The sequence below is a fragment of the Drosophila ananassae genome, chromosome 2L (assembly GCF_017639315.1).
Source record: "Drosophila ananassae strain 14024-0371.13 chromosome 2L, ASM1763931v2, whole genome shotgun sequence".
Taxonomy (NCBI): Eukaryota; Metazoa; Arthropoda; class Insecta; order Diptera; family Drosophilidae; genus Drosophila; species Drosophila ananassae.
This window is the reverse complement of record NC_057927.1, coordinates 4,277,223-4,304,149: the sequence shown is the minus strand read 5'-3', so window position 1 is coordinate 4,304,149 and position 26,927 is coordinate 4,277,223. Positions and strand designations below refer to the sequence as shown.

At 42.3% G+C, this 26,927-nt stretch overlaps 3 protein-coding genes and 2 non-coding genes across 6 annotated transcripts; 3 read left to right on the top strand and 2 right to left on the bottom strand.

Annotated features, from left to right (window-relative positions):
- Positions 1-1,671: 1,671 nt before the first annotated feature.
- Positions 1,672-3,642, top strand: LOC6500026 (cell wall protein DAN4). The gene has a single exon (XM_032450972.2). It carries the CDS (start codon positions 1,983-1,985, stop codon positions 3,570-3,572), a length of 1,590 nt encoding a protein of 529 aa, XP_032306863.1. The 5' UTR covers positions 1,672-1,982; the 3' UTR covers positions 3,573-3,642.
- A 9,571-nt stretch (positions 3,643-13,213) lies between these two features.
- Trnat-ugu lies at positions 13,214-13,285 on the bottom strand. Its single transcript has one exon. It is a non-coding gene; the product is annotated as a tRNA-Thr (tRNA).
- A 724-nt stretch (positions 13,286-14,009) lies between these two features.
- On the top strand, positions 14,010-21,233 carry LOC26514286. Of its 2 annotated transcripts, XR_004309952.2 has the most exons (4): positions 14,010-14,114; positions 14,188-15,560; positions 19,369-19,706; positions 21,094-21,233. XR_004309952.2 is itself a non-coding variant. In XM_014911776.3 (2 exons), the coding sequence occupies exons 1-2, from the start codon at positions 14,191-14,193 to the stop codon at positions 21,119-21,121; spliced, it is 1,398 nt and encodes a 465-aa protein (XP_014767262.1). In that variant the 5' UTR covers positions 14,046-14,190; the 3' UTR covers positions 21,122-21,233. The 2 variants fall into 2 exon arrangements, 1 of the variants encoding a protein (XP_014767262.1); XM_014911776.3 differs by lacking the exon at positions 19,369-19,706 and having other exon boundaries at positions 14,046-15,560.
- Positions 17,510-17,581, top strand: Trnat-ugu. The gene has a single exon. It is a non-coding gene; the product is annotated as a tRNA-Thr (tRNA).
- Positions 21,234-24,130: 2,897 nt separating the features above from the next.
- On the bottom strand, positions 24,131-26,919 carry LOC123256977 (probable CoA ligase CCL7). Its single transcript, XM_044718336.1, is given in 4 exon segments — positions 24,131-24,961; positions 24,963-25,276; positions 25,335-25,849; positions 26,857-26,919. Coding segments are annotated over 4 exon segments (1,266 nt in total). The 3' UTR covers positions 24,131-24,587.
- Positions 26,920-26,927: the final 8 nt, after the last annotated feature.

Genomic DNA, 26,927 nt, shown 5'->3' with positions numbered 1-26,927 from the left:
GGATATTCATTTTTTTCTTCTTGGTTTGTGCTTGAAAATTTTTGAATTAAAATGCAAATTTTTTTGTTAATTTTGTTGTTTTTGTTTTAATCAGCGGACCACAAGCCCAATTTCTCATTTCCTGGTTGCACTTGGCTGATGATGAATGGTGAACCCCGGCGTATGTCCTGTGACCAGGAGTCAGGGGTTCCCGGCCCGAGGCTACAAATTGTTTTTAGAAACAATTTTCTAATTTTTCCAGGCCGGCCTTTAATTCTCAATTTCCGTGCTAATGGGTCGACTTATGAACTTGTAATGAGAAAGCTACCTATCATTAGGGAAATACCACCAGAAATACCGAAATGCCATGCATCTATAATTAAATTAAATAAATATTAATTCGCTCTATAGTTTGTTTAGAGCTCCAGCCATTAGTTAAACTCTTAGTTAAGTGCTTGTGAGCCAAATTTTTATGTGTCTGCTGATTCTGTTTTCCTATCTGAAAGGCATCTAAGACACCGCGTTCAGTTCACAGGCGCGAGCGAGAGACATAAACAATTAAACTCATTTGACGATTAATTACGCGCCGCTTCCAAATCGCGTGTGCTGCCACAGTACCCAGCAAAATTGTTCTATCAAAACACAGCAGCAACAGTAACAGCGACAACATCAGAAGCAGCAGCAGCAACATCAACAGCAGCAACACCAAGAACCAGCCAAAGTACAAATTCATTTACTGCTAAAGACACAAGAGGAACTCGCATGTCGTGCCATAATCTTGATGAATGCATAATTGCATGCCATGCAACGCTCCTCCATTCACCCACCCAACCACCAAGCTCCCACCACTCCACTGCTCTTTATTGAAACGGGTTTAAATGTCAACCAGCATAAAAGGGCCCTCGGAAGAAAGCCAATTTTCAAAATATTTTCCTGTATTTCAATAGAATAATAGATTATGCAATGAAAGTTTTTCATCTACACTCAAAAATATAGATCAGTTTTATGGCACATTTTTAACTCCATTTCATGAAAAGGTTCGAATGGATGTGCCGAAATGCTCTCTTTTAAATACTTTTTTTTATAATTCAAATTTATTATTATATTAGTTTTCTAAACAAACATTTTTTCCTAAAATTTGTAATGTATTTAGGAGACATTATGTATCTGGTTTTCATCATACACTCTATGAATTATGCGGCAATTAATTAATGATGAATACTCGAACCCACCAGAAACTAACCCAATCCCCGTTCAACCACTTGGAATAGCCACCATCATCTTGAATCGACTCATTCATGGGTTCTGTGCACTTCAGGGACCGAACGAGACATTGGTGACCTAAATTATTCAATTCATTTTTATTTATTTTTAATTTTTTGATTTGTTGCAATATTTCCCCCATACTACGGGGGAGAAAGAGCAAAGGGGTCTGCTTGTTTGTGTAACTATTTATTCTAATTTGACCCGCTTATTGAGCTAGAGCCCGCCCCCTGACCACGCCCTCGCCCCCACCCTGCAGGCCATTAATTGATGCAGCCCCTTAAATGATGAATCACTTTTTCATTAAAATTTGACTTTGAGTGTGACCCTCATGTTGGCTGGCGTTGACTTTTGTGTGGTTAATATGTAGTATTCTTCTACTGATAGATCTCCGTCGATTGCCGCGCGGGGGAATCTAGCCATGTGCTGCTCCCTGGCACTCTTTTCTTTGTCTCCCAACACTTCCCAGTACAATGAACCAGAATCGGTGGCTTCTTCAAACATCAAACTCGTGCTGAACACGGTAACCCACAAGAACAACACAACATGCAGTCGATAATATGCAGAGCTAGAGAAAAAGTTCGCCGAATCAGAGGTGGCTGAAAAAAGTGAGATGATAGCCACCTGCACCTCAAACCGAAACGTGTATGTGGGCAGCTACTTAAATCGTATTTAAGCCAGGGGTTAAGGCCACCAGAAGACAGTTCAACATTTAAGTTTTCGTCAAGAGTTAGCACAAAATGTATTTTCCTGTGGTCTTTTTCCTAGGGATCTGCCTAATGGCGGCATTTGCTCAAGAAATACCTACAAGTCAAACGGATGGATCTGGATCTGGAAGTATCTTTCCCGACTTTGATGATATCGAAGGGGTCATTCCGACTTCCGACAACCCTATAACTACAGGCACCACCACGGAAAGCACCACCGAAGGCTCATCTACTGATTCTACTACTTTGGCTAGAGGATCTAGTAGCACTTTGGGACCGTCTACTAGTTCTACTACTGAGGCAGCCACAACTTCTGTTTCCCCCACATCAGCATCCACAACATCTTCTGCCACAAGTCCTACATCCACCTCTTCTTCAACTTCTTCTTCAAGTCCTGATTCTACAACATCTGATTCTACGTCCACTGCGTCTGCAGCCACGGATTCTACAACTACGGATGCAACTAGTCCCGAATCTACTACCCCTTCTATAACCTCAACTCCTGCTACTTCTGAAGCTCCGACCACATCTACTTCAACCAGTCCTGCCGATACTACTCCTGCACCTACTACTCCTGCTTCTACTACTCCTGCCTCTACTACTCCTAGTTCTACAACTCCTACCTCTACTACGCCTGCCTCTACTACTCCTAGTTCTACTACTCCGGCCTCCACCACTGAAGCTCAAACTACAACGATTGCCACCACAACCTCCCAACCATTACCAGAAGAAGAGCAGATTCTGGCTTTACTTTTGTCAAATGCCGAATCAATTGCTGAAAGTACTGTCCTGGTGAACTTCATCTCCGCCTCATACTCTAACATCGATGCAACCCTGGATCTGCAGGCACTGTCCCTTAACCTTATAGAGCCCCTGGAAAATGTGCTACAAAACTTGACCCGGGATGTCTACCTTACCCAAGCCGAAGTGCTTGATGGCTTTCTAAATACCCTTAAAAACATTGACTTTATAGCAAACCGTACAAGTGATAACCTATCAAGTATTCTTCAAATCCAACAAAATACTAAAAATATTGTTAAAGACTTTGAGGCTAAGGTTTCCCAAACTCAGGAAAGTATTATACTCAGCTCGAAGGGATTAGAAGAAAAGCTCCAGCTGGTGACCCGAATTCTTCAGGATTATATCAAGCCCAAGGTATCTGGGCTAACGGAATCCATTGACCATCTTAATGTGTCCCAAGTCAACTCTTTAGCGGAATTGAGAAATCTTCCATTGATCCAAAATCTCACAGGAGAATCCATTATCAAGCTGAGTCTACTGAATAACGAACTCTCTATTTTTTATGAAACCCAGGAGAACCGTGTGAATACTTTATCAAACACTCTTAAAGAATGGATTCCCACTGACCTGGATTTAATTGAGGATCTTCTCCAGGTTCTAAGTATTTCCCAAAAAAAGACGGACTTGGCCATTGCTGTCTGCGATAATGCTTCTCATAAATATAGCTGTTCGTCAAAGAACTACGAGAAAAAGTATAGCCCCGATGGAAGGTCGTCAAAAGACTACGAGGAAAAGTATAATTCCGATGAAGAATCAGATGGAGCTTACTATGAGGAAGTAGCAGATTACGATTCATCTTCCTGGAGCGTAGCATCAAACTAGAAAAATAAATCAAATGTACCATTCTTTCTCGACACTATCGATTCGCAATAAAGAACTCTTTAAAATCCTATACTTGGGCAATGTATGTGCAGTTTCGATTTCCCAGTTGTCAAGCACAAATTTAGCATGGCAAATATGCAGACTATTTTGGCTGGCTATCAATTTTCAGACAAGGGAACACCGTGAAGCCGCTGAGCGAAACTGATATCCTCGGATTCCGGACTCTGAACTGAATCCCGAGGTCCCTCAGAACGAGAACTGCAAATGGCGCGAAACAAAAGTCAAAACAAGCGCAACATGAATGAACCTTTTAACATACTTGTAGTTACTAATTCCAGGTGACAGGCGACACAATGAGCCGAAGTGGATTTTTCATTTGGCCATTGTTTTGGGGGATCGGGGTGGGCAGGGAACGAGTCAGAGGCAATGCCAGAGGAGCATCCCATAAACAGAGGACACAACAAAGTTGTAGGAACAACAGGAACCTCTGCAAAAGTGACCAAAATCAGGGGCTACCAAAGTAGTAACAGATGCTCGGTGCGAAGGTGTTGCCATTGGCCTCTGAACGACCCGCTATCATCGGGAGTCCCGCATATCTTCTTGGCCCGAAAAGTATCTCCCCGGGCACACGACAGACAGTACCTTTTCCCTTTAGGCCAAATCTTCTTCCCTCTTCTTATTTTTGTTTTTTTTTTTTTTTGGCACAAGCCGGGCAATAAATTATCAGATACAAAATCGAGTCGGGGACGAAGTCAAAACAAAGGCATAAACACTCGATGGACATGAGGCGGCCGACTGAGATGGCAACAAAGCACGCACTCGACCAATTGACGACACAAAAGACCAAAACAAAACCAGAATCGGAATCAGAATCGAAATCGGTATCAGAAGCCAGCCCAAAACACAACCAAACAAAACACATCGAAAGGCAGCCAGAATGCGGAGTGAACAGGAGTATATGGCCAAAAACCATGGACAAGAGCAGCACATAAACACTGACAACATGCTGCGACATGGAATGACTTGGGTGCACACTCCGAAAAGTCCCAGTTCCATTGAGTTTACACCCGAAAAAAATTCGGGTTTTGTTTCATTGAAAATATTTAAAATTCAAAGAGTATACAAATTGTTTTATAAAGAAAATATTCAAGTCCTTCGATTAGTTGAGGAAGATTCTTTAAGTGTCCAGTCTGGAGCCTGGCTATCGGAAGCAACGGCAGACGCACCAAATGACAACTTCGAGGGCAAAGTCAATGAGCGCCTTCCTGCTCCCTGTTATCGCCTGCTGCTCCTGCTTCTGCTCCTACTGCCGGGCCTGAGTGTTCCTCTCATCGTCCTTCGCCACTCCTGCTGGCCAGAGGACAAAGGGATCCCGGTGTGTTGCAAATCAAAACATGAAAACAACGACAGCAAACAAAACTCTGAACATGCGTCGCAATGCTATTAAATATTTTCACTCAAAAACATGCAAACAGCTGAAAGTTGTTCAACTTACCTTATGGAGCTGCTTGTGCTTGATGTAAAAGATTCTATAGGGATTTTTTAGTAAAGGGAGAAGTTAAATTTCCGAATTTCCTTTGCACGCACTATATGAACCAAATCGTGTTCGGTTGACTATATTCTATTGCTCCCACTCAACTAATTGATCGGAAATGGTAACTCTCTTGGTTTTTAATTTGGAAGAATGGAATTTCGAATGAATGGGGCTGTATAAGCAACATTTTTCCCATCTATCCATTTCATTGGGATCGGGCTAAAATACCTTATAACGACTACATAATTGAACGATTGTAGAGGATCCCCTTTGAAATTCTCAAGACTACATGGGAGAGCCACTATGGCCCCCAGCGATGGCTGTATCTTTGCCAACAATCATCCGATTAAACGATTTGTAGACCGATTCTCTTTCAATCTGTATCAAAATCTAGGAACACATAATTTTTTAGGTTTTTTATCAAATTTTGTGGACTTCGAAACTATGAAGAATGCATGGGAGGCACTATATGGCCACCAGCGATGGCTATATCTTTGCAAACAATCATCAGATTCTTGAGCGGAATACCTTAAACGATTTGTATATCAATTCTCTTTCCATCTGCCTACAAATCTGGGAACACATTTTTTTTTTAATTTTTCATCAAATTTTGTGAAGGATCCTCTTCGAAATTATCAAGTTTGCATGGGAGCCACAATATGGCCCCCAGCGATGGCTACATCTTTGCCAATAATGATCCGATTCTTGAGCGGAATATCTTAAACGATTTGTAGACATAGAAGGAAAATACAGCAATGGCTTTACGTAGCCATCGTGAAGGAACCCCTTAACCAATTTCTTTATGGATCCTTTTAATTAACGCTGCCTTTAAACTGCAATTATTTCGGGTAATTTTCGCGTCTGGCTGAAGTTAGTTTTCCTTTCATGTTTGTCATATTATTTTCTGTCGTGGCTTTAACTTTCCTCCAATATTTCGCAAAATCTAAACCCCTTAAACTTCATAGTTACCACTTAATTAAACCCAATTAATCTACAGTATAAATGATTAAATTTCATAAAGCAACAAAAGTTAAATAACTGGCACACAGACTGACAAAAGATTTCGACACCAAGTAACCAAAAGCAAGTAACCAGGAACAGCATCTTTGAGGCAGAAGACCCAAGCCGAGACTAAAACTTAAACCAAGACCAAGATGAAGATGATGATTATGAAGAGGAAAGGAAGGGGAACGGCACCGGGAACCAGATCGGGAATGGGTTAAGGTGGAATATCGGGGGGATTGCAGGATTGGTATCAGAATCGGGCCTCGGCAGCTTCATGCTGTGCGCGATTCATGTTCGGTGATTAAAGTAAAGTTCGTAAATTTACAGTTTTCATCAAAGGGGCGACTGTTAGTGGACTGGACTCACCTTTTCACAGTGCTCTGTGCTCTGCGAGCAGCCGGCGAGTTCGCCCAGAGTTCAGCCCAGGTGACTGTGACGGTGACTCTGTCTATGACTTCGAAGCCCCAGCTCCAGCTCGGGCAAAAGCTCCCACTCCATCCTCTGATAGTGGCTTGATATTTCACTGAAAGAATATTTGTTGGGTTTATATTTTCCACACAATAATGATGGCTATATATATACCAGTTCAAGTCCACATAAGAATAAAACTAATTTATTTAGATTTCCATTTTGCTTTTATATTTTTTAAGTAGATTATAAGTATATTAAATTATTAACCACTTTCTTCAAGTGCACACACATATTCGGCGAGACAGACTCCTTTGGCTTTTCCTAAACTGATTTCCAGCAATAAGCATTAGTTGAAAATTGCAATTGTTTTTGTAAAGGGCGATGAGGGGGCACTGGGAGGCGGTCGGAAGGAGGGCACACCGCGGGGGAGTGCCAGTGCCAATGCCAGTTCCAAGTCGCAGTACCCAAGCCAGTGCCCAGGCCTCAGCGATTGCACGATTCCCTGGCACACAGGGATCCCAAGGAGGTGGTGCAAGAGGCACATCATCAACGTCCCCGGCCACGTCGTCAGTGCAGCAGAAAAAGCTGAAAAATCCAATTGTATTTAACGAATTTTTCGTCGTAGCCGTGGCTCTGCCGCGATGGGTGCACTGGGCCCAGTCCCGGAGTGGAGTGCCGTGAATCATATGGACACCATTAAATGGAAAGGTACGAGCAATGGCAATCACCAACACGCGTCAATTGTGCGCGCTGTGTGAGACCGCTGGGTTCGGTGGGGGGAAACCGAAAGCTGGAAAGTTGAAAAACTAAAAAACCAAAACCGAGAACCCACAAAATCAGAAAACCGATACCCAATGCAACCCATAATCCAGTGATCGAAATGGATCATGTGGCGTGACACGAGTTAAGTTAATAATACAATTTAATTTGGTTGTAACTAAATTAGGTTCAAGATTTAATCATTGTATACCATCTAAAAAATGTAGCAGAGATAAAACTTCTTGGAAATTATAAGAAATACTTTAAATGATGATAAAAGGCTTTAATATCTATAAAGCATAAAATATGTATTCATTTTCAAAATCTTATAGCAAAATATTCAGAAAATCGAGAAAAAGCACGAAAGCATCACCATCACCGATCTGAGCCAGAACCCAAGTCCGGCTTGGGGTCTCTGTTAGCTGGAAATGGGATTCTGGGATTGCGCAACGTGAAAATGACCCTGGCCTGAGCCTGGATGTGCGGTGTCAATGCTTATCAAAAAGCCAGGCTGGCCCGCCGCAACCGCAACCATTAATAAAACCTAATAACAACATAAATGCCAATATCTTTTTAACAAATTTGCCCGACTGGCTCACAGCAGATTTCGATAAGTGAACTAAATAACCAGATTAAAGCAGATCGTAATAAATGTAATTTGAATTTCCCCCACTTGGCCGATGTGGGCTGAGGTGTTGCATGTTGCATGGCTGTGCACTGTTGTGGTGCATTACTTAATTGCACGGGCGAGGATATCACCAGGCAATCGATCGTCACGGATTATCAACGTGCAATAGAGCCCAGTTTAAATTATGCGTTCGAAAGGGTTTGCAGCTCCGCCGACAGGTGTTGATTGCCCCACCTGAGAGTGCCTCCTTTGCATGTTGCCGCTGGAAAATGCCATCAGGTTGATATCCGAGAAGATGATGATGCCGTGCCGCGCCGTGATGATGGTCAGGCGAACGTGTTGCAAATTATGGCATTTGCTACGTGATGAAAATGGGAGGTTTAAGAAGCGAACGGGAAGGGTACAGGGTTCTGGGAGAGACTGGGACCAGACTGCCAGGTTGCACGTTACAGGTTGCCCCGGTGCACTGAACTGCAGAGAAGTTTTGAGGCTCCACTTAAAACTAGGCATTTATTACTTCATTTAGTTGTGGGCCACCAGATTCCGGGTTCAATTAATGTCTACTTTGTTTGGCTAACAAATTGAACAAACTTTGCAATTGCGGCCGCAACATGACTTTATTTTATTTGCTCTTGTTGCTGTTGCGGCGTTGCAGCTTGTCGTTGATTATTGCCTCTTGCTGCCGCCGAAGACAATCAGTCGGGCTGCAGTGCAATTTGCCGGGAGAAAAAAATAAATTTGAGTTCAGTTGCCGGGTCAAGCAACTGCCGGCTACTGAGTTTAACCGAAAAAAGCTCAAGCCCCAAAACAAAATCTTTTTTTTTTGTTTTATTTTTTGGATCCGTATCTGCATCTGAAGTTAGAGCAACAAACAGAAATTGTTTTGATAAAAATCTCGGTCTCAGAAAATGCTCCAAAGTCAAACAATAACGTGCCAAAAGTTTGCTACTGAATTTTAAATATTAATATCTCGGTATCGAGCTTAGCGACAGGGCCCCTCCCCGCCCTTGCCAGCATTACTTAGATTAGATTTAGTTTAGATTTTTGGTTTTGGGGGCGCGCACGTTTCGGTTGTAGCGGAAAAGTTTTTCTTTGAACATGAAAAATATGTTGTTTAGATTTTATTCCGCAGATAGACAACAAGTAGACTTAATTATCATTTTTCGCGAATACATAAATACATTAGCTGGGGATCGAGCTTACTGAGGGCGGCCCGATGTCGCCGCTGCTGTTTCTTCTGCTCATTTTGGCCAACTTTCGCCAGTGGGAAATGCTGCCAGCTATGTAGCTATGTTGGGCCTTAACCGAAACAGAAACTCTGGCCAAAAAAAAAGAAGCACAATCATTTCCCAGCAAATCTATGCGCATCTCTATGCAAATGTGCGCTGTATCCGAGCCGAATTAAGAATAGGGGAATACTTAGTACGAAGTACGTAGCCAGGCCAATGCCGAGGCAAACATATTTTCCATGTCGATGCCATCGATTGCGTTATGCAAAATATATGCAAATGCCATAAATACGGCAGCGTCACTGCGGCAGTGGCAGCATCTTCTCCTCTTTTCCAGTTTTCCTCTTAAATTTCTGCTTTCAGCTTTCTGCTTTTCCAGTGAAACATCTTTGAAGAGTCGCGACTTGCGGCTCGCGATTTGAGAGATTTGTGAAATTTATCGGGCCAGTTGGGTGGATGAGTGGGTGCGATGGATGGTGGATGCCATGGATTGCCACGGAGTGGAGTATTGGGCTCAAGGTGTCGAGGTGCTTAGGTGGGTGTCTGTTTGTGCGGTTTCATTCCCGGAACGGTAGTTAGACTCTGCCTGGAATATTCGACGACTTTGACAACATTTGAATATCGTTTGGCCGGGCTGCCTAAATTGAGTTTCGAAATTCTGCTAAATCACGAAGTTGAACCCATCTGTCAGGCAGTTGGTAATTGAGCGCGAGTCAAACGGTGAAAATTTTCGCATAATGAGCTGGAGGCTTTGTACCAAAAATATGTGAATGCTCGGTGCCCAAAATCAAACCATAAATCTTACGCAAATAGCACTCAAAAAGCAATAAGGCTATTTCAACGCCATTGTGTGCTAAGTAGATTTCGAAAAGGCGATACAAATTCAAGACAAACACAAGGTACAGGACAATGCGTTTGTTTTATACCCAGCCCAGTCCTGTCCATCCCGCCTGGCTTCCGAAAAATGCCTCCGATGTTGCCGGTTGCAGTTGCAATATCGGTTGCAGTTGCAGTGGCAGTTGCTAGCCAGCAATACGCAATTTCCATGACAATAACCGACCGGACTCTGGCTAATCTATGAGCCAAGATCACAGCCTGTAAGATGCTGCAAGATGTTCCGTTTTGTCCAGTTTTTGCTGAATCAATTTGTTAGAGAAACAATGACCGTCGCAGGACAAAGGACTTTGAGGGGCGTGCGACATTAGCAGACAGTTTTGCGGGCGATGAGGGTGGATTCAGATTTCTCTGCCGCCAACTGAGCGGATAATGCGATTTTCCAGACTGGTCAAGACGTAATTTGTGGGGTTTTAGGCTAAATTCTAGAGGCCCAACACAGCTGCCAATGGAGAGACAAGAAATCTTGTTCAAATAAATATTAAAGTCCCTAAAAATTAAAATTTTTTCGGTGTAGTTCCAAAATTCCTATGGCAAAACTTCTCCTCCTGCCACCACAACTGCCAGCGGGTGGCTTATCGCATTTCGTTTATCGCTTATCGCCATAATTCCCACTCAACACTTTGGAAAGTTCAAGGAATTTAAAGGATGAGGAAGCACTTTTTGTGTCACACATGCAACATGCAACGTCATCGTTGTTGTCTCTTTTGCTGTCGTTGTGGTTGCTGTTGTCGCGAGCCATTCCAGATGCATCTGAGGATCTCGGCATCGGCAGCTGACCCGACATGCAAAAGGTATAAGCGATAATCACGTCTCAGGCAGCCGGCAACTGTGCCACAAACTTATCTCGACGGCAGCATCAATAAGTGGAACCTACCGATGACCAATATGCTAAGGTAGACCGCAAGACGTCAGCTCCCAAAAACCTTCCCATTGCCCCTGCCTCACATTCTGGGATTTGGTAAGGAAAGCATCTCTCGTATCTATCCCACAGCAATTCAACTTTGTACATTTGCAAGTGCCACCATCAATTAAAACTAATAGAACAATTAATGAACACAAACCGCAAAATGCAACCACAAAGCGAGAACTTAGAAGGAGACAACAAAAAGATGTCGAAGTTTATTGTAACAATATCTTAAGAAAACGAATATTAAATGTTTTTTCTTACTTTGAAAGAACAGAAAAAACAACTAATATTTCCTACATAGGAAAAAATTGTTTTTAGATAATTTATTAAACGAAAAATAAAGTTTTCTTGTTGAGTAAAGTACGCTGTCTCATCAATGACACCCTTTTTCGAAAGGGTATTGCAGGCGCATGCGGAACTGTCTTTCAAAGAAACTAAATAAAAGAGTTTTGTTCGACCGTCTTCATCATCAGCATAATCTTCATGATCATGATTGTCTTTGGCAATTAAGCCAGATGAATAAATAAATGAATGAATGGGCCGGAGGGCGGGCGGGTGAATAATATGAGTGAATGGGTGAGTGCATAAGTTGCCCAGCTTATAATTTCTCAACTCTAATTCCCAAGAAATTAGAAAAGGGTGCGGGTGGTGCAAATGCACCGCTCGCTGCAGATCACACAAGCAAGATTGATCTGGTGGGCGTGGCCGGTGGGGGACACGCCCACTGCCGTGGCAGCCAAAGTGCACAAACAGTTAAATGCGATCTTCTGCTCCGCGTAATTGCAGTCAAAGAAACATGCAATTTATCTCAACTGAAAACAATTGAATCTATGAATTATGAAATATTTTAACTGAAGCAAAATGCCACAGACTTTGAGGGCTCGCCGGCATCTATCAGAGTCCACATCCCTCTAATTAACTAAGTGCCACGCACCTTGGAGCCTCAGCTGAAGGGCTGGGAGCAAAAACCCATTTTTAGCATCATGAATTTTTAATTCCCTTAATAGCTTTTGTCTCTAGCTAGACCCAGCCAGACATTGATGGACCAGCAGCTAGCAAGCGGGTAAAATTAAAACACCAAAAAGGAGAAACACCAAAAATCCTGTCCTCTGCCTCAGCTGCTGGCCAGATGCAGATTAATTCCCGGCCCAGCCAGCCACAAAGTGCCCCAAAAAAGTTGTCCTTACCTGGTCGCATCTGTGGGTGAACTGCGTCAACTAAGCGCAATGTGTCCTCCATCAAAATTAATTACCAAAGGAGCGAGGCAGTCGAGCAGTAAGGCCAATTGTCAGTTGCGGCGAGCTCAAAAGTTAAAAGGGGGCGCCGGCGACTTAACCACCCCCTTTACCACCCACCGCCCCCCTCTGGGGCTCATCAGTCAACACTTGCTTAACAGTCTAAAATGATAAATTGCCATCTCCTGCCCCGCCACGACACAAATTTTAAAGAAAAAGTTCAATTTCGGCTGACTCAACGGAAATGTTGCAGCATACTTTGGGGCGCCAATTTCATAACGATTCACTTTCATATTCGAAACATTATTGGATTGCTTGTTAAAATTTTTATATGAAAACTTAACACTCAATTTTAACACTAATATTCATTAAACTTGGGGCCAAAATATTTAACCAGACAAGCTCAACTACAATGTTTATTTTTAATTAAGAACTTGCATGAAAACCAAAATTAAAGTGATTTATGCCAACGATAAATGAATGAAGAAAATCGTCAGCGCTTTAATTATAAACAAATAAGAAAGCAATGGAGTCGCAGCTAGCATAAACAAATAATTAAAAGCACGCAATGTGGAGGTCGAGTTTTTATTCAGAAACATTTGTGTAAATATTTGCCATGACTCAACGATGTCAACTAATAGTCTGAGCTGGAGTATCCTTGGCAGGGTCCTTGCACGCATCGCACCGCTCTTGTTAACAGTGTTTGCTTGAACCACTAAGAGCTTTTTGTTGGTGGTGCCAAGGAGTCAGCCCTGCTGATGTCCTGTCAAAGATAATCACACATGATTGCGCCCGGGTGGATTTTCGCCGTCTGTGTGAGTTTCTAATTAAAAATGTAAAACATTTGGCTTTGTCAACGGGTCGGTAACAACAAAATTGAATACACATTCCTGGATGATATTTTCTTTTTAGCTTTATGGCTTTCAAAGCCACTTAGGTCAAGTTGAAAAGCCAGACTGAGATGATTTTAAAAAAGGCTACTAGATATTTGAAAATGGAGCAAATTAAAAGAGTCAATAAAAAAAGGAAACACTCTTGCCTCCTGTGAGGATTGAACTCACGACCCCTGGTTTACAAGACCAGTGCTCTACCACTGAGCTAAAGAGGCCTTCCTGGAGAAGTGAAATTTTTGTCCAAACTTTAACTAGTAGAGTAATTATTGGAAGTATGTGTTGTCACATCATTGCCACTTATCAGCCTGTTCACCTATAAAGATACACATCTTTGTTTTTCTAATGATTTTTATGTTGAAACACTTATGCAATTGTACTTTAATGTTACCCGAAATATTTTTCTTCCCAACCCAATCTCAGAACTCTGGAGCGTCTAGTGTCTAGGAAAACCAAAACTGGCTTTTGGCGGACTTAATCCTTCCAGACGAATGCGTTGAAATTATTTATTATGACGCAAAACTTTTTTCCGACCGCAGCGCATCGCGTTATCTCCTGTCCGAAAGAGCCAAAGGGTCTCGACTGCCAGCCGCCAAAAACAACATACCCCAAAATCCAAAGGCACCCACGCACCGGGAAATGAAAAAAACAAAAGCAAAAAAGGCGCTCAGTTAAGCCCTAGGTAAAGAGCTTTAAAAGGTGTGTTGTGGCACCAGCAGGAGCAGGATGGTACTTCAAAGGACCCAAATTTGTTCATGTGGCACAATCGAATAAAATGATTACCCAGGGCTTAATCGAAAAAGGTCAACTGAGACAGTTTAATTCAAATTTAAATGAATTGGAGAAAATTCTCTTTTTAAACCCTTGAAAGCTCTATGAAATTATCGATGAACTCAAATATGTCATACAAAAATGATATTCGATAAAGTGTATGAAGAATATCGATACCCTGATGGCCAATTTCCCTAAATTCTTTCTACGCTTTTTCCTTCAAACTGCCTCCTTAAAGCTGAATTTGTAAAAACTTTTCAGTTGCTATTAATTCGTGTAATTGTGATAACTTCCTAGTTCTTATTAAATTTTAAATTAAATTCAATTGCAAAAGCTTTTAATTTTAAAGGTCATGCCACTCGATCAAGTTTTCGTCGGACTTCTGCGCAATCGCAGTTGGGTCAATATACTGCTGATGCGCTCCCTAAATCTTTACCAGCTGAATACTCTCGACCGCAATCCCACTGAGGTGATTGAGGTTAGTACGAATGGATTCAGCTGGAACGAACAGAACCTGGAGTACCGCGTCGAGCTGGACAAGTTCTTCGAGATCGGCGTCAAGACGGACGAGGGAGAACCTCTTTTCGCACAGGGCGAGATGCAGGCGAACAATGTGATCTTTGGCGCGGCACTGCGTCGCCTCAACCACCGGATGATGGCCCCCGAAATCGAGCTGGGTGAACTGCGCATCCATATTAAGCCGTCCATAAGCTGTTCCATTCATTGCAGCAACTGTTCCAACGAGGTAATTACTTCCAGGGACTTCGCCCAGGTTAAGCCGGTGCCGATAACCACGATGAAGCCTCAGAACTACTTCTGCGGTCGATGCAAGGTACCGATATATCCCAGGGAGGATCAGCTGTTCTATGGACTTAACTACCTGGTTGTGAATCCGAAGGTGATCGGACCCGGCGTCACCTACACGCGCGGTCAACGCCGTCTGCAGTGCTCCCGTTGCCTGCAGTGCCTGGGCGATGTTCTCGGCCTCGACGTGGCCGTGCAGCTTCATGCGGATGCCCTGCGTGTGCTGCAATGGGACAAAGACAAACCAATACAGTTTGCAGAGATCTTTGGCCACGTGACCGTCACGCAGTTGATGCTACGATTGCTCCACGATGCTGAACCAGTCAATCTGGAGAAAACACGAATCTTCTTGAGGGCTCTACGTCCGGATGGACAGTTGCAATACCTGCAGCTTCTAGTAGACAAACGGCAAGTCCAACTCCTGCGATCCCCGCTAGCTCCCGAAAATGAGAGTCTGCCGAGACGCAGGGTTGCTTCGGAAACGGAGTCCAGCAGCGAGAGTGACTTCGACATAAGTAGCTCGGACAGGAGCAATCCCGCCTTTAGCCCAACTCCAGGCGATGAGGAGATTGTTCGTCCGGTTGCAAAGAGAAAGATAGTCAGGGAGCGTCCCGTAAAGGTTGTGAAATATGTGGGGATTCGAGGCTACCGCGCCTGCCGCCTCAAGTATCTCTTCTCTGGCAACGACCGCGAGCTCTCCGACAACCATGAGCTCATCCTACAGTGGCGCGAAGAAGGATGCCGCCTGCTTCGCGTCTCCTATTCCATGATGGCCGAAATACTGGCCGAACTCAATGCCAATGAGCACATTGTGGCCGCCCTGGAGAAGCTTCCGCCACCAGTCAAGACAGATCAGCCCCGACTCAGCTATATAATATATGAAACTGACGACGAGTTCTACGGCAAGCAAAAAAAGGGGTAACTTACTATTTACTTTGTTTTAATTGTTCTAACGCATTATCGTTGGTATTCCGAATCATCTAAAAAACGAAACAAATCTTAAATCGTCATGGAATTGTTTCATAAAAACTTCATCAAACAAATCCGATGCAAACTCTTCTAAATTTTAATGTTTTAATTACTTAAGGTCCTACTTAACTCCATAAAACCTTTCCCAAATCTCCATTAACCCTTTTCCACCAAGGGCATGTAATGAGCATATTCCTTTTTCATTTTTAAAACTCCATGGGCTCCTTGAGTAAAATTGAAGGCATATTTTTCTAATTGTCTTTTTGTTGGTAATAAGGGCAGGTTTAATTGTGGAAACCCTTATAAATTGTGAGGCCAACCGATGCGGTTTATGGCTTATCCCTCTGGAGAAAGGGAGAGAACTGACCACATAATTAATCGTCGGCTGGTTAACGAAAAACAATTTGTCCAAATAACAATTAAGGGAAACCCAAGAGAAAACAAGTAAAGCACCCTCAGGACAGGACACTCAAACGCCCCCAAACAGCGGGAGGACGATTCGAAATCAGAATTCAGTCAGTGGAATCAGTAAAATCGTTAACAGCATTTGGCAGTTGACAGTTGGCTAATGAAAGTCAAAGGGAGTGAAAGTGTCCGTGGAGGTGATGCAAGTTGATTAATGACAGTTCTGATTTAAAGTTCTGTTTCCACCGCATTTTAAATTTCTCTTTAATTCCGCTGAGATTGGACCCTTGTGGAAGTACCCAAAATCCATTCATTATATATGCATTGCCTCTCCATTATCCTGCATGCACTTTGTTTGCATTGTCCAGCGCGGATTTCAGCTGTTTTTCTTTTCGGCTGAGACAACAATGAGTTTCAATTTGGGATATGAAAGATGAGTTCCCCATCAGGTGAATACGAAAATGGCTAATGGTCCGGCCGCTATTGTTAACCGGACTTGGTTGGGAAGGGGAGGAAAAAACTCGCGGTAATAGAAACTTCCCAGAATTAAAAAGTGCATTGGGGTTATCGCTGCATTCGTTTAAGGGCGAAATTCCTGGCAATTGCCAATAATTAACATAATGAAACGATAAATTGTGAAAGTCCAATGACACTAGGCTGTAGTGTAGTAGCTATGGGGGAGAAAGCATGCGAAATTAATATTAACGCCATGGCTCATAAATTAATTTTGAAGTGCACTGCGAGATCCTAGAGTGAAAGTGACTGTCCCCCTGGAAAGTCATTCCATATGGCCCGCTATGGGCGCTCTTTCACTTGCTCCTCTGGTTAATTACCAAGATGTATGCGTGTCGTGCACCACAGACCAATTAACCCCCATTATGGTCAGCTGAGGGACAGCTTTCCACACTCGTCCTGGGTCAAGTTCTGGTCCAAACAGCGAGGGCAAGTAATTAAGATTTCCAAGAGCCACCAGCACACACATCCGTGCACGAGGCGCAAAACAAACTCATTCCGGTGGAGCCAAATTGCTTTATGATGTTGCAGATTATGATAATGAATGATGCCATCTGGACTTGCACTTGGTACATTGACCAGGGCTATGTTGACACTTTAAGTGATTTAATGTTATTGTTTTCGCACCCCCGACATTCTGTCCACTTCCTCTTAAGCTTAAGTCCTCTCGATGAATGGACGCCCCCCAGAGTAAGTAAATTAAATGGAACTTGGCCCATGAAAGTTATATTTATCTGTTTTCAAACCATGCCCTCTTAGTTTTTCTAAGATTTCCATGATTGCAATTCAATCAAAATTAAAATTCTGTCGTTAAATAGAATGTAAAAGTCCTGTAAAGCCAAAAACACATGTACTTCTATTACCTGATAAGATATTCTACTTTATCTTCTATCTATTAAGATATCATTTCGATCTATTCAGAATGAAGATATCAACTTCGGGGAGAATATCTTGAGAGAAATAGTGCCACCTTCAAGATAGCCTCTTTAGCTCAGTGGCAGAGCATTGGTCTTGTAAACCAGGGGTCGTGAGTTCAATCCTCACAGGAGGCAGGTCAACAGGATTATTTTTTTTTATATTTTAGCAAAATATTAAATTCTCTATATCAGTTTATATTAGTAAGCCTTTAAAATGGTTTTCCACATCAAAATACATGAAAATGTATACAATTTGATATATATTTTTGCCAGTTTATTGACACAATTGCGAACAAATAAATTCCCAACACCAGGCTACCATGAATCATGATTGCATATCTCTGTTTCCCATCCCAGCACCCTTCGCTTTTCACCGACTTTTCCCATCTCCCAAAAATTGGGAGTGTGAACTGCCATTGAAATGTTTTTGATTGGAAAAAATTTAATTTCCTATACGTTTCACACTGCTTATCGCGGTTGCATTGTGCTCCAAATACGGGAAAAAAATCGGTTTTATTTTTTGCGCAGCTCCCTGTCACAAGTATTTTAAATTTAAATCAAGTTTTGGCCGAGCGGATATCTCAACATTCATTTTTTGCAATTTTTCTCCAACCCCGTGTGTTGTGCTCACAAACCTCAAACCACATTTAATTAAGCCAAACGCTCTTGAGAGCCGCAACAATTGCAAAAAATCATTGACAGTTTACTTTTTTTCTAGTCGTTTCCACAAAAAGTTCCACATTGCCAGTGTAAAAGCTTCAATTACAACTTTTCGATTTGTTGTGCAAAATTGAGGATTCCCACTGCCAATAGAAGGCAGTCTAACAAAACGAAGAGAAAAACACGTTCATTAAACGCTCTTCTTATGGCCAAACCTACCCATATTTTTGTCACTTTTTTTTCTGGCTTCCATCCAAACACACATTCGTCCGCCGGAGTTGCTTTGTTCCGGGAACAATGGCGGAACCGCAGAGAGCCGGCGCAGAAGAGTGAAATTCATTTTTTCCATTAAATCGAGCCGTTGATTGTGCATGAAGTGAGGAGGCGCAAATGTCAGGGCTTCGGTTAGATGGGGCGCTTCGATACCCCGATAGGTTGCCAGAGTCCTTCTGTCGAGTGGTCTCAGAGGGCCTCGGAGGGGAAGTAGCGCCACCAACCAGAGTCAGAGTGAGCTGGGTGCCTTTGGACCCATTGATCTGCCACTGGAACTGGTTAAGGTAAAGTGGAATTTTAAATGCTCTAGAAAATGTTTGAAAATTGGAAAAATATATATAGAATATATGTTATTAATATCAATATTTTTAGTCTCATCAACTAAATATTATGCAAAAATTTTTGCTTTTTTCAGAGTATGTCCCATTCGATCTTGATGCAAATTCTTATCCATTTGAGGCAACTTTTTTTCCCATGAAATTCGATACACTCGCAAATGGCTTTTTGACAAACAATGACATGGACCAACTCACCTACGATTGCAGAGACATTTTCTTTTGGGTTTCCTTTTATTTTTCACTTTATCTCGACTCGCTTTGTACTGACTCGCATTTGCAAATGAATTGCTTATTGACAGTTTGATGGAATGATCCCCTGGCTGTCGATTTGCTAGACTTTTGTTATTCTTTAATTAAACGCTTAACTCGCCAGAGAGAAAATGCACAACGGGACAGGATTAATTTTGTTTTGGATTAAGCTATTCAAGTTTTTATGCGTTTTTCCAATGCCACCCAATTTTAATAAATTTTTGTAGCAATCTTTTGGGTGCTACAGATAAATTCTATTAAACCGCCAATATTCATTAAAAAATACCAATCTTACAAGAACAACCTGAAATACTTGTAAGCCAGTTCCTTGAAAATTGGTCTCTAATTTGCATATGTCGAGTTTTTGCCAGAAAGTCACTTCCGGATGATTGCTTTTTGCAGGACACTCAAAAAACGAAACGACAATTCTCGGTATCATAGCGTTTCCATTAATTGAAGTCGCCTGCAGCAATTAACAACTTACCAGAGCGGCTCATGTATGCAAAATCCATTAAATCACTTAAAAAGAGAGGAGAAGAACACATTTGAAACCACTTCAGAGCAAATGACACATAATACGACTACAAAACAGTTGCGCCAGATCTCCGCAGGAGTTGGGAAATTCGCAGGACACACACACACTTGGCAGCTGGGACCGCCCTTTCCGATGTCGATGATAATGTAACAACACTCAACCTCTTGGCAAGCCCAGAGAAAAAAAAGCCATAGGATATATAAAGGTAGGTGGGGGGGTTTTCCAAACAGCAAAAGGGTTGGTCGTGACTTTAGGACAAGCCGAGGGGCAGATGAAATTGTCACTGTGGCAAATTTAATTACATCATCTGCATCTCTACCCCAGCATCCTGGTTCAGAGCTTTAAAGCTGGCCATAAATTTAGGTGACTCCCCAGGTCCATCCGCTATATGCTCTTCGAAAAATCTCCCCCATATGTGGATGTGCCACCTCATCAACTGTCAGGATTCAAATTCCCAAAAAATGTCACAAAATTTGACATGCACGGAAAAGAACTCCCGATAATTTATATATGCATGAATGTTGAAATATGTCAAGCATGAACGACTGATAAGGTAAAAATATTTGGGGACAGGACATCAGTTGTAAGCAACTCTAAAAAATAAGTCGGAAATTCACGTGGCATACTTTTGGGATGACGAAAAGCACTCAACTATGCGTCCAACAAAAACCCCTTCCGATGAAATTCGAAACCATCATTTTCAAATTGCGCACCTGCGTCCCTGCACCTGTGCCGGCCATTTTCAATTAGCCTAAAACCCGGTGTCTAAAAGCTTAAAAAAAAGAATGAACTGTTTAATGCCTTTTATCCCACTCATAATTCGCATAATGACAGAACATCCAGCTTCCAAGCCGGCCCGGTAATTTGGCCGGCAAGCAAACAAGGGCCCCAGCTGACCACTCCCGGATGCACTTCAACTTTCCACCCTGTTGCGTACAATCAATGGCAGGACACGGGCACAAAAGTCCGGACGGATGGCTCGGACCGACCCGTTCTTCTGCCCCACCATTCCGTGTCCGTGCCACGCGGACGACGTCGTCGCGTCCGGATTGTTGCAAAAGTGCGAAACCGCAAATGTTAAACGCAACACACAAGTCAATTCCGTTTGAAAACCCACCCAAAAGCCGAAAAACCACGGCGACAACCGCAACCAGGACACAAAGCTCTTCAATTTGCTTGCCATCTATTATGGCAGCTCATTGTGGGATTACTGCAAAGACCAACCTCAACCACCCCACCATCCAACTATACCACCATCCAGCCCGAACCACCCACCATCCGAATGCGAGGCCGAACCACCAACGAGGAATTGCTAATAAAAAGGGTGGAAAATCCACTTTGCTATGGCATTTGATTTTGATTTTTTCCCCTCGTGGGACAGACGATTCCTGGTGGAGTGAGCCCTGGCAGATAAAGTTGAATGGTATAGGGCTTGATGACTTTTGATGTCAACGGATAAGTACCAAAATCTATATGCACTGAAAAGAACAATACCTTTACTACTGAACTATTTATTTGTAAGATTTTCCGTGGGGCTTAATACATTTTTAATAATACTTTTAATATTTTATTTTATTTGATTTTTTTTTCAGGAAATCAAAAGAACCAGGTAATAAATAAAGATGAAACCATGATGACGGAAGCTATAATAATCCGAAATAATACAGAAGCGATATCCTTATAGTTAAAAAAAATCAAAGTTGATTAAATGCTATTAAAATTTGCAAAAAAACGCCATTAAAAAACTATAATTACTCCAATTATTTTCTCAGACAAAGAAATATCAATAAACGAAGCATTTTCAATTGACCAATAAAACCGTAAAAAGCCAATCCATCTGCCCAACATGAACCGATGACGAGGAAGCATTTGAGGGATAGTTAGGCAGCAAGGATACGGGAACAAAGGACACGGCCTCCAGCTGAGTAACTTTTGTGCAGGTCTTACAGGATTACACTCGATTACAGGATACATTACAAGTTCGACGGGTGGGCCACCCGCCGGGAATGATCAATCAAGCCCGAGAACGACGACGAAAATTTCATGCCATTCCGGATGACTGAGCTCGGTCAGTTTCTGTAGTTCCATTATAATCGTGGAAACCCCATGTTAATTATGAAATTGCGCCTTGCCTTGGACTCCGGGTAGCTGGGCAAACAAATCATTCAGCAGCCAGGAATATCAAAGAATGTTTTGCATTCTGACTCGAACAGAGCTTAATGAAAACCGGAAATCCACTTGCTTCCCATCACCGTCTGAGTCGTTCTCCTTCTTGGGTAGAAAAGTTATTGCGTGTTATTACATCTGTACGGACCGGTCTGTCTGGAGATCTGTTTGCTTTAGTACTTTAGTACTGCCGTTCATTTTTTTGTGCTCCTTTTTAGGCGATTAATTAATGCAATTAATCTGCTGGCTGAATTTCCCGACTCGGATCAGAGCGCTGTTGATTCCTTCGGCTGCAGTTGATGGAGTTGTTTGGGGGCGCACTTGAATTCCCCGTTCGGGGAATGAGTGTAAATAAATGGTTAAGATTAAGTTGAGATTATTACTAATCAAGGAATTCATTAAGCCTATAAACAAAGGCAGACATACGAGTCGAGGGTTCAGAAGTGTCTGTGAGGATGGTGGATAATTTTTATACAAATTTTTTAAATATGATTTTATAAGTCCACTTTAATCCTTTCATTCATGGTTCTTATTCAAGAAGATGTTATTTAATTTTTAATGAACAAAATTAACAACCTGAATTAATAGTTTTAATGCCCTCTGACTAGGTTTTTCCATAAGCCCCAACTTAAAATTGAAATGATATAACTGGATTCATGACACTCGGCGATTGGAACTCAAACAAATTACCATATTAATTGCCACTAATTAAAAATTCATTAAAACACTGCACTGCGACCGTGGGCCAGGACCGGAGAACCGAACACTGAAAAAGAGCAAAAGCCAGGCCAAACCGGAGCAGAATCCAGCAATTTATTATGCTTTGTCATCTCGGTCGACAGGACCTGTGCCTGTGTGCGCCAACGATAATAATAAACATTTCATTTTCATAATTTCTACTCTTTTATCGCTGGCGGAATCAATGAGTTCGAGTTCATAATGGCCAATACCCCCCAATCCCCTCACTCTCTGCCTCCATCACTGTGTACTTTCAATTAGAAGCCAACTCCGGGCCATAACTTACCAACTAAAATATGCAAAAACAATGTTCCCGTACTGAAAGTTTCAATCGCATCGATTTGTGTCCGGGTGGATGTGCTCTCTGCTGGCCATATTGGGTGTAATTATGAGCTCAACGCGTCCAACCCCAGTTGAACAGTTTCCAGCCCCCTTCCATGACCCACCGTCACCTGTAACATCTGTGCACCCTGCGCCGTTGGATCGGTGTCTATTCAGGCCATAAATTCCGGCTGTGTGGCACATTAATTAATTTGGTTTTGTGCTCCATTTCAAAAAGGATTATTTACCGGTTTCCTGCGCATATGTGAATTTATCTACAGGATGCATTGATGTGGGATTTTCAAAGTTAGACTCTTTTTCTTTTACCCAAAAACCTCTTTAAAAATTGAGATATTTTTAGTATATTTCGAAGTCTTAGACTTTTCTTCTGAAGTCTAACTCACCCCATCCTTACCCCGAGGGAGCAAAGAAAACACTTCGCCTCAGCTGTGCAGTGAAAAGTTTGCGACATTATAAAATCTAATGAACAGAAATTAATTTACAATAACAATAACTCAACTAACACGGAGCAGCAGGAAAGAGTTGCCGAATCCACGGACTGACACCCGGGGGAGCAGCTTTGGTTTACGATTGCACCACTCGCTGCCACTTTATCCCACTTTCCACCCACCAGCGCCCTTTGAAGGAGTTTCCGCTTACAATTTGCATAAAATTTGTTGCCAAAGTCCACGCAGCTGATGGCGTTAATAAGCGGGACTCCGATTTTCGGGGGAAGGTGGGCCTTACCTGTTGCCGTGCCTTGGTACTTCCAACCCGCAGCGGCTTCTGTGTAAATGGATCGCCCTGTGAAATCCGGTAATTGTGTGTAATTAAATCCAGTTCGGTAAAACAAATGACAACACTTTGTGGCAAGACAGCTGGAGATGGAGACAGACTGGTGGGAGTTGGGGTTGTGGTTACTTTGAGGTTGCCAGGACTCGGGGCACAACCCTTTACCCCCGTTTCAGTCTTGGCCGCGTCTTGTCTTAATTATGTAGCGTGAATAATTTCTGCTCTCTGTGAGGTTTCAATTCACAAATCATTGATATTATGTAAAGTTCTGCCCGAGGCTTTGAGGGTCTTATGGCATTAATTACTGGATATTTGTTTGTGTAGCTGCAATTAAAATGTTTCAAATTGAATTACTAAAGCAACCCCAAGAAATTTAAATATTGCATGGCTTAAAGACCTTTAATCGTATTTCTAGGTTAGCTATTTTATCTTCCATTTTTACAAACCACAAAATAAATTGTACTGCCAAAAACTAAGATTCTTTTCAGTTAGTTTGGCGCCAGTTGGCTGGTTTCATTACCAGTGGCAACAATAGTGACTGCCACCACATAACTGCTAAAAGTTTTTACCTATGTCGTGTAACCATTTTAGATTTCTTGTTTTTGGCTTCTGTGCTCGAACTCTTTTATTTGCATTTGTGGCCTGTATTTATGTTGTCTGTTTGTTTGTCGGATTGTTGGTTTCATTCACCGAATGTGTCTGACAACAATTTGCGGTGCCAGCAGAAACGATTTTGGAGTGCTAGCAGAAAATGGTTCGGATCGAAAATGTGAAATAGAAAAGCGACCAGACACTGTACTACCAGAGTCGTAGACTGACTCTATTTTGTTATTGGCCTGGTGAAAATGTTGTTGCTGATTGTTGGCTGATTGAAACCACCAAAGCAATGCAGCAGTTGCAGTCAAGTATCTTTTGTTTGCGTGGGTGAACTCGGTGAGCTAGAGCTGATTGCGTACAAGTCGAGTGCCGCAAAATTTGCATTTAATTTGATTGAGCTTGCTCTCAAATGTTTACATCTCGAAAAAGTGCTAATGAGTGAACAAAAAATAGGTGGGAATCCCAGTCCCCCTTAAGCTACTTTAATTTGTGTTAAAAAGTATTCTTTGTTGGCTTTTCGATTGGTCTTCCCATTGGTACTGCGCTTTAAATCGGCCACTATAATGGCTCCAGCATTCAGATGCTTGTAATTAGAATCCGTCTGGCTTTTGACATAATCCACAACATCCTGGGCGCAGAGCTGACTTCCTTTTGTCTTCACCACCGTAGCGGCAGCCTCGTCTCCATTGATTTCATCGTTTATGCCAAAGACACATACCTCTGCCACTTGTGGCATTTTGGCGATGATGCTCTCGATTTCATTGGGATAGTACATACATGTCTGGTACTTTAACATGTCGTCTATGCGATCCAGAATGTATAGGAAACCGTCTTTGTCCATATACCCTGCTGAGACGATTTCTCACGCGTCTTTGGATCTCCAGAGACAGTCGAGTTCCTCCGTAAAAGAGAACCCTCAAACTGGACATATCGGCGGTGCAAAACCCCGCACAGTTTGTTAACTGGGCTAAGGTGGAAGTAACGCAGATGTACCACGTTATCTTGTACTTTTCTATGAGTTTTAGCACAAAGTTAGGATCGAAGGCATTATCGTCTATAATTCGTGTGGTGCTGTAAGCCGCAGAAGTGATGATCGTCATTATACCGCTTATCCATTCCAATTGGCTGCTGGTATATTGCACATCTGCTGATGTCAGGCTACTGGAATTTATAAGGAAATATTACTTTTTAATAAAAAATGGTACTACTTTCCACTCACGACTGATTGATAGACGACATTTGTCTTCTGTTAGATACTGTCACCGGCTTTGGGGTTCCTGTCGTGCCCGACGAGCAGACTATGGCCAGGGTCTGATCGTTGCCCTTCTCTAGGCTAACCGGAAGGAAATTATCCTCGATTGGTGTTTCTAAAACCTCCTCAATCGGAATGGAATCTGGGTGGTGTTTGCGCATGGTGACTATCTTCACGTTCAAATGTGATGTGGCAGCTTGGATCTTCTCGAACTCATCTCCGTCACAGAAGATGACACTTGGCTTGGTAACACTGAATAGTTTTCCTATTGTACTATGATCGTTTGTGAGGCTTAGAGCATGATAAGCGGTTCCATTAAAGAAACAAGCATATGCCACTGCGGAAATATGAGTGGTATTCCTTGCAACCATTCCAACCACATCGGACTACCCAAGGCCCAGTGATCGCAAATAAGAAGCTACGCGAATCGAGTTCTTAAGTAGCTCCTCGTAAGTCAAAACTGTATTTTCAGTGGCTGAAATCTAAAGATATTAAATAAGATATATCCATTCCAATCCGACAGCACTTACCTGATTACTTGGCCAACAGACAGCCGATCATTAAAATAGCTTTTCACTTCGTCACTCCTCCATATTTTACATTCCGAGCAGAAATTCCGTCTTTCGTGAACCGTCTTAGAATAGAAAGTGATTGAAAATTAGAGCTAAAAACTCTTTTAGAATAAAATTCAAGATAAGGGATAAGATTAGACTATTATAATGATATGAATTTGTATACCCGCTTATATTCAGGACTATACACGAAGTCTTATATGGCCGTAAAAAGTTTATATATTCTTGATAGAAGAATTCTTATATTTGTTTTACCCCTTCGCAGACGAAACATAATATGCAATGCTTTTGGAAAAACGATTAGCTTATCTTTTGGTCACAGCGACCTGACCAAATGTCGTAATTAACCTTGGCCACAATTGCCAGAAGAGATCGGTGGGGGATTGGGGTGTTGAATGGGCTGAGACTAATCCTGAAATATTATTTTTGACAGTAGTAAAGATGCCTAATGGTTTATTTTCAATTTGGGGCCAACAACTCGCCACATGAACAATTAAAAGGGCTTCAGTGGCTTTCCACCCAGGCTTCCGGATCATTTGCATATGAATTTTCAACCTTTACGCCTCTAGTTGAGCATTCAAATTACTGTTATTATTATTCTCACTCATATGCCGCAGATGCCCCAAGGGGTGAAGAGGTTGGCCGAAGGGGCGGAGGTTGAGGTTTCAGCCGTAACCATTAAAAAGCACGACCTTTGCCTGGGAGCACTTCCGTTCCCGGATTTTAATTCTATTAGACTCTCGGAGGACGTGCTACAAGACCGCTTATCGTGGCAGTTGCACACACACCACATGTGTGGGTGTTAGTCCTTCCCTTAGCCCCTTCCCAGATGCCAAAAAAGGTTAAAATTATAATTTGCGGCTTCTGCTCGCTACTTTATTACCATCCACACAAGTTTGGCATTTTTGGCAGCCAACAAGCCGCGACCACAATGTTGACACGCTTAATTTCTTGGCCGCATTCATGGCATTTGTTAACATCGTGTTCC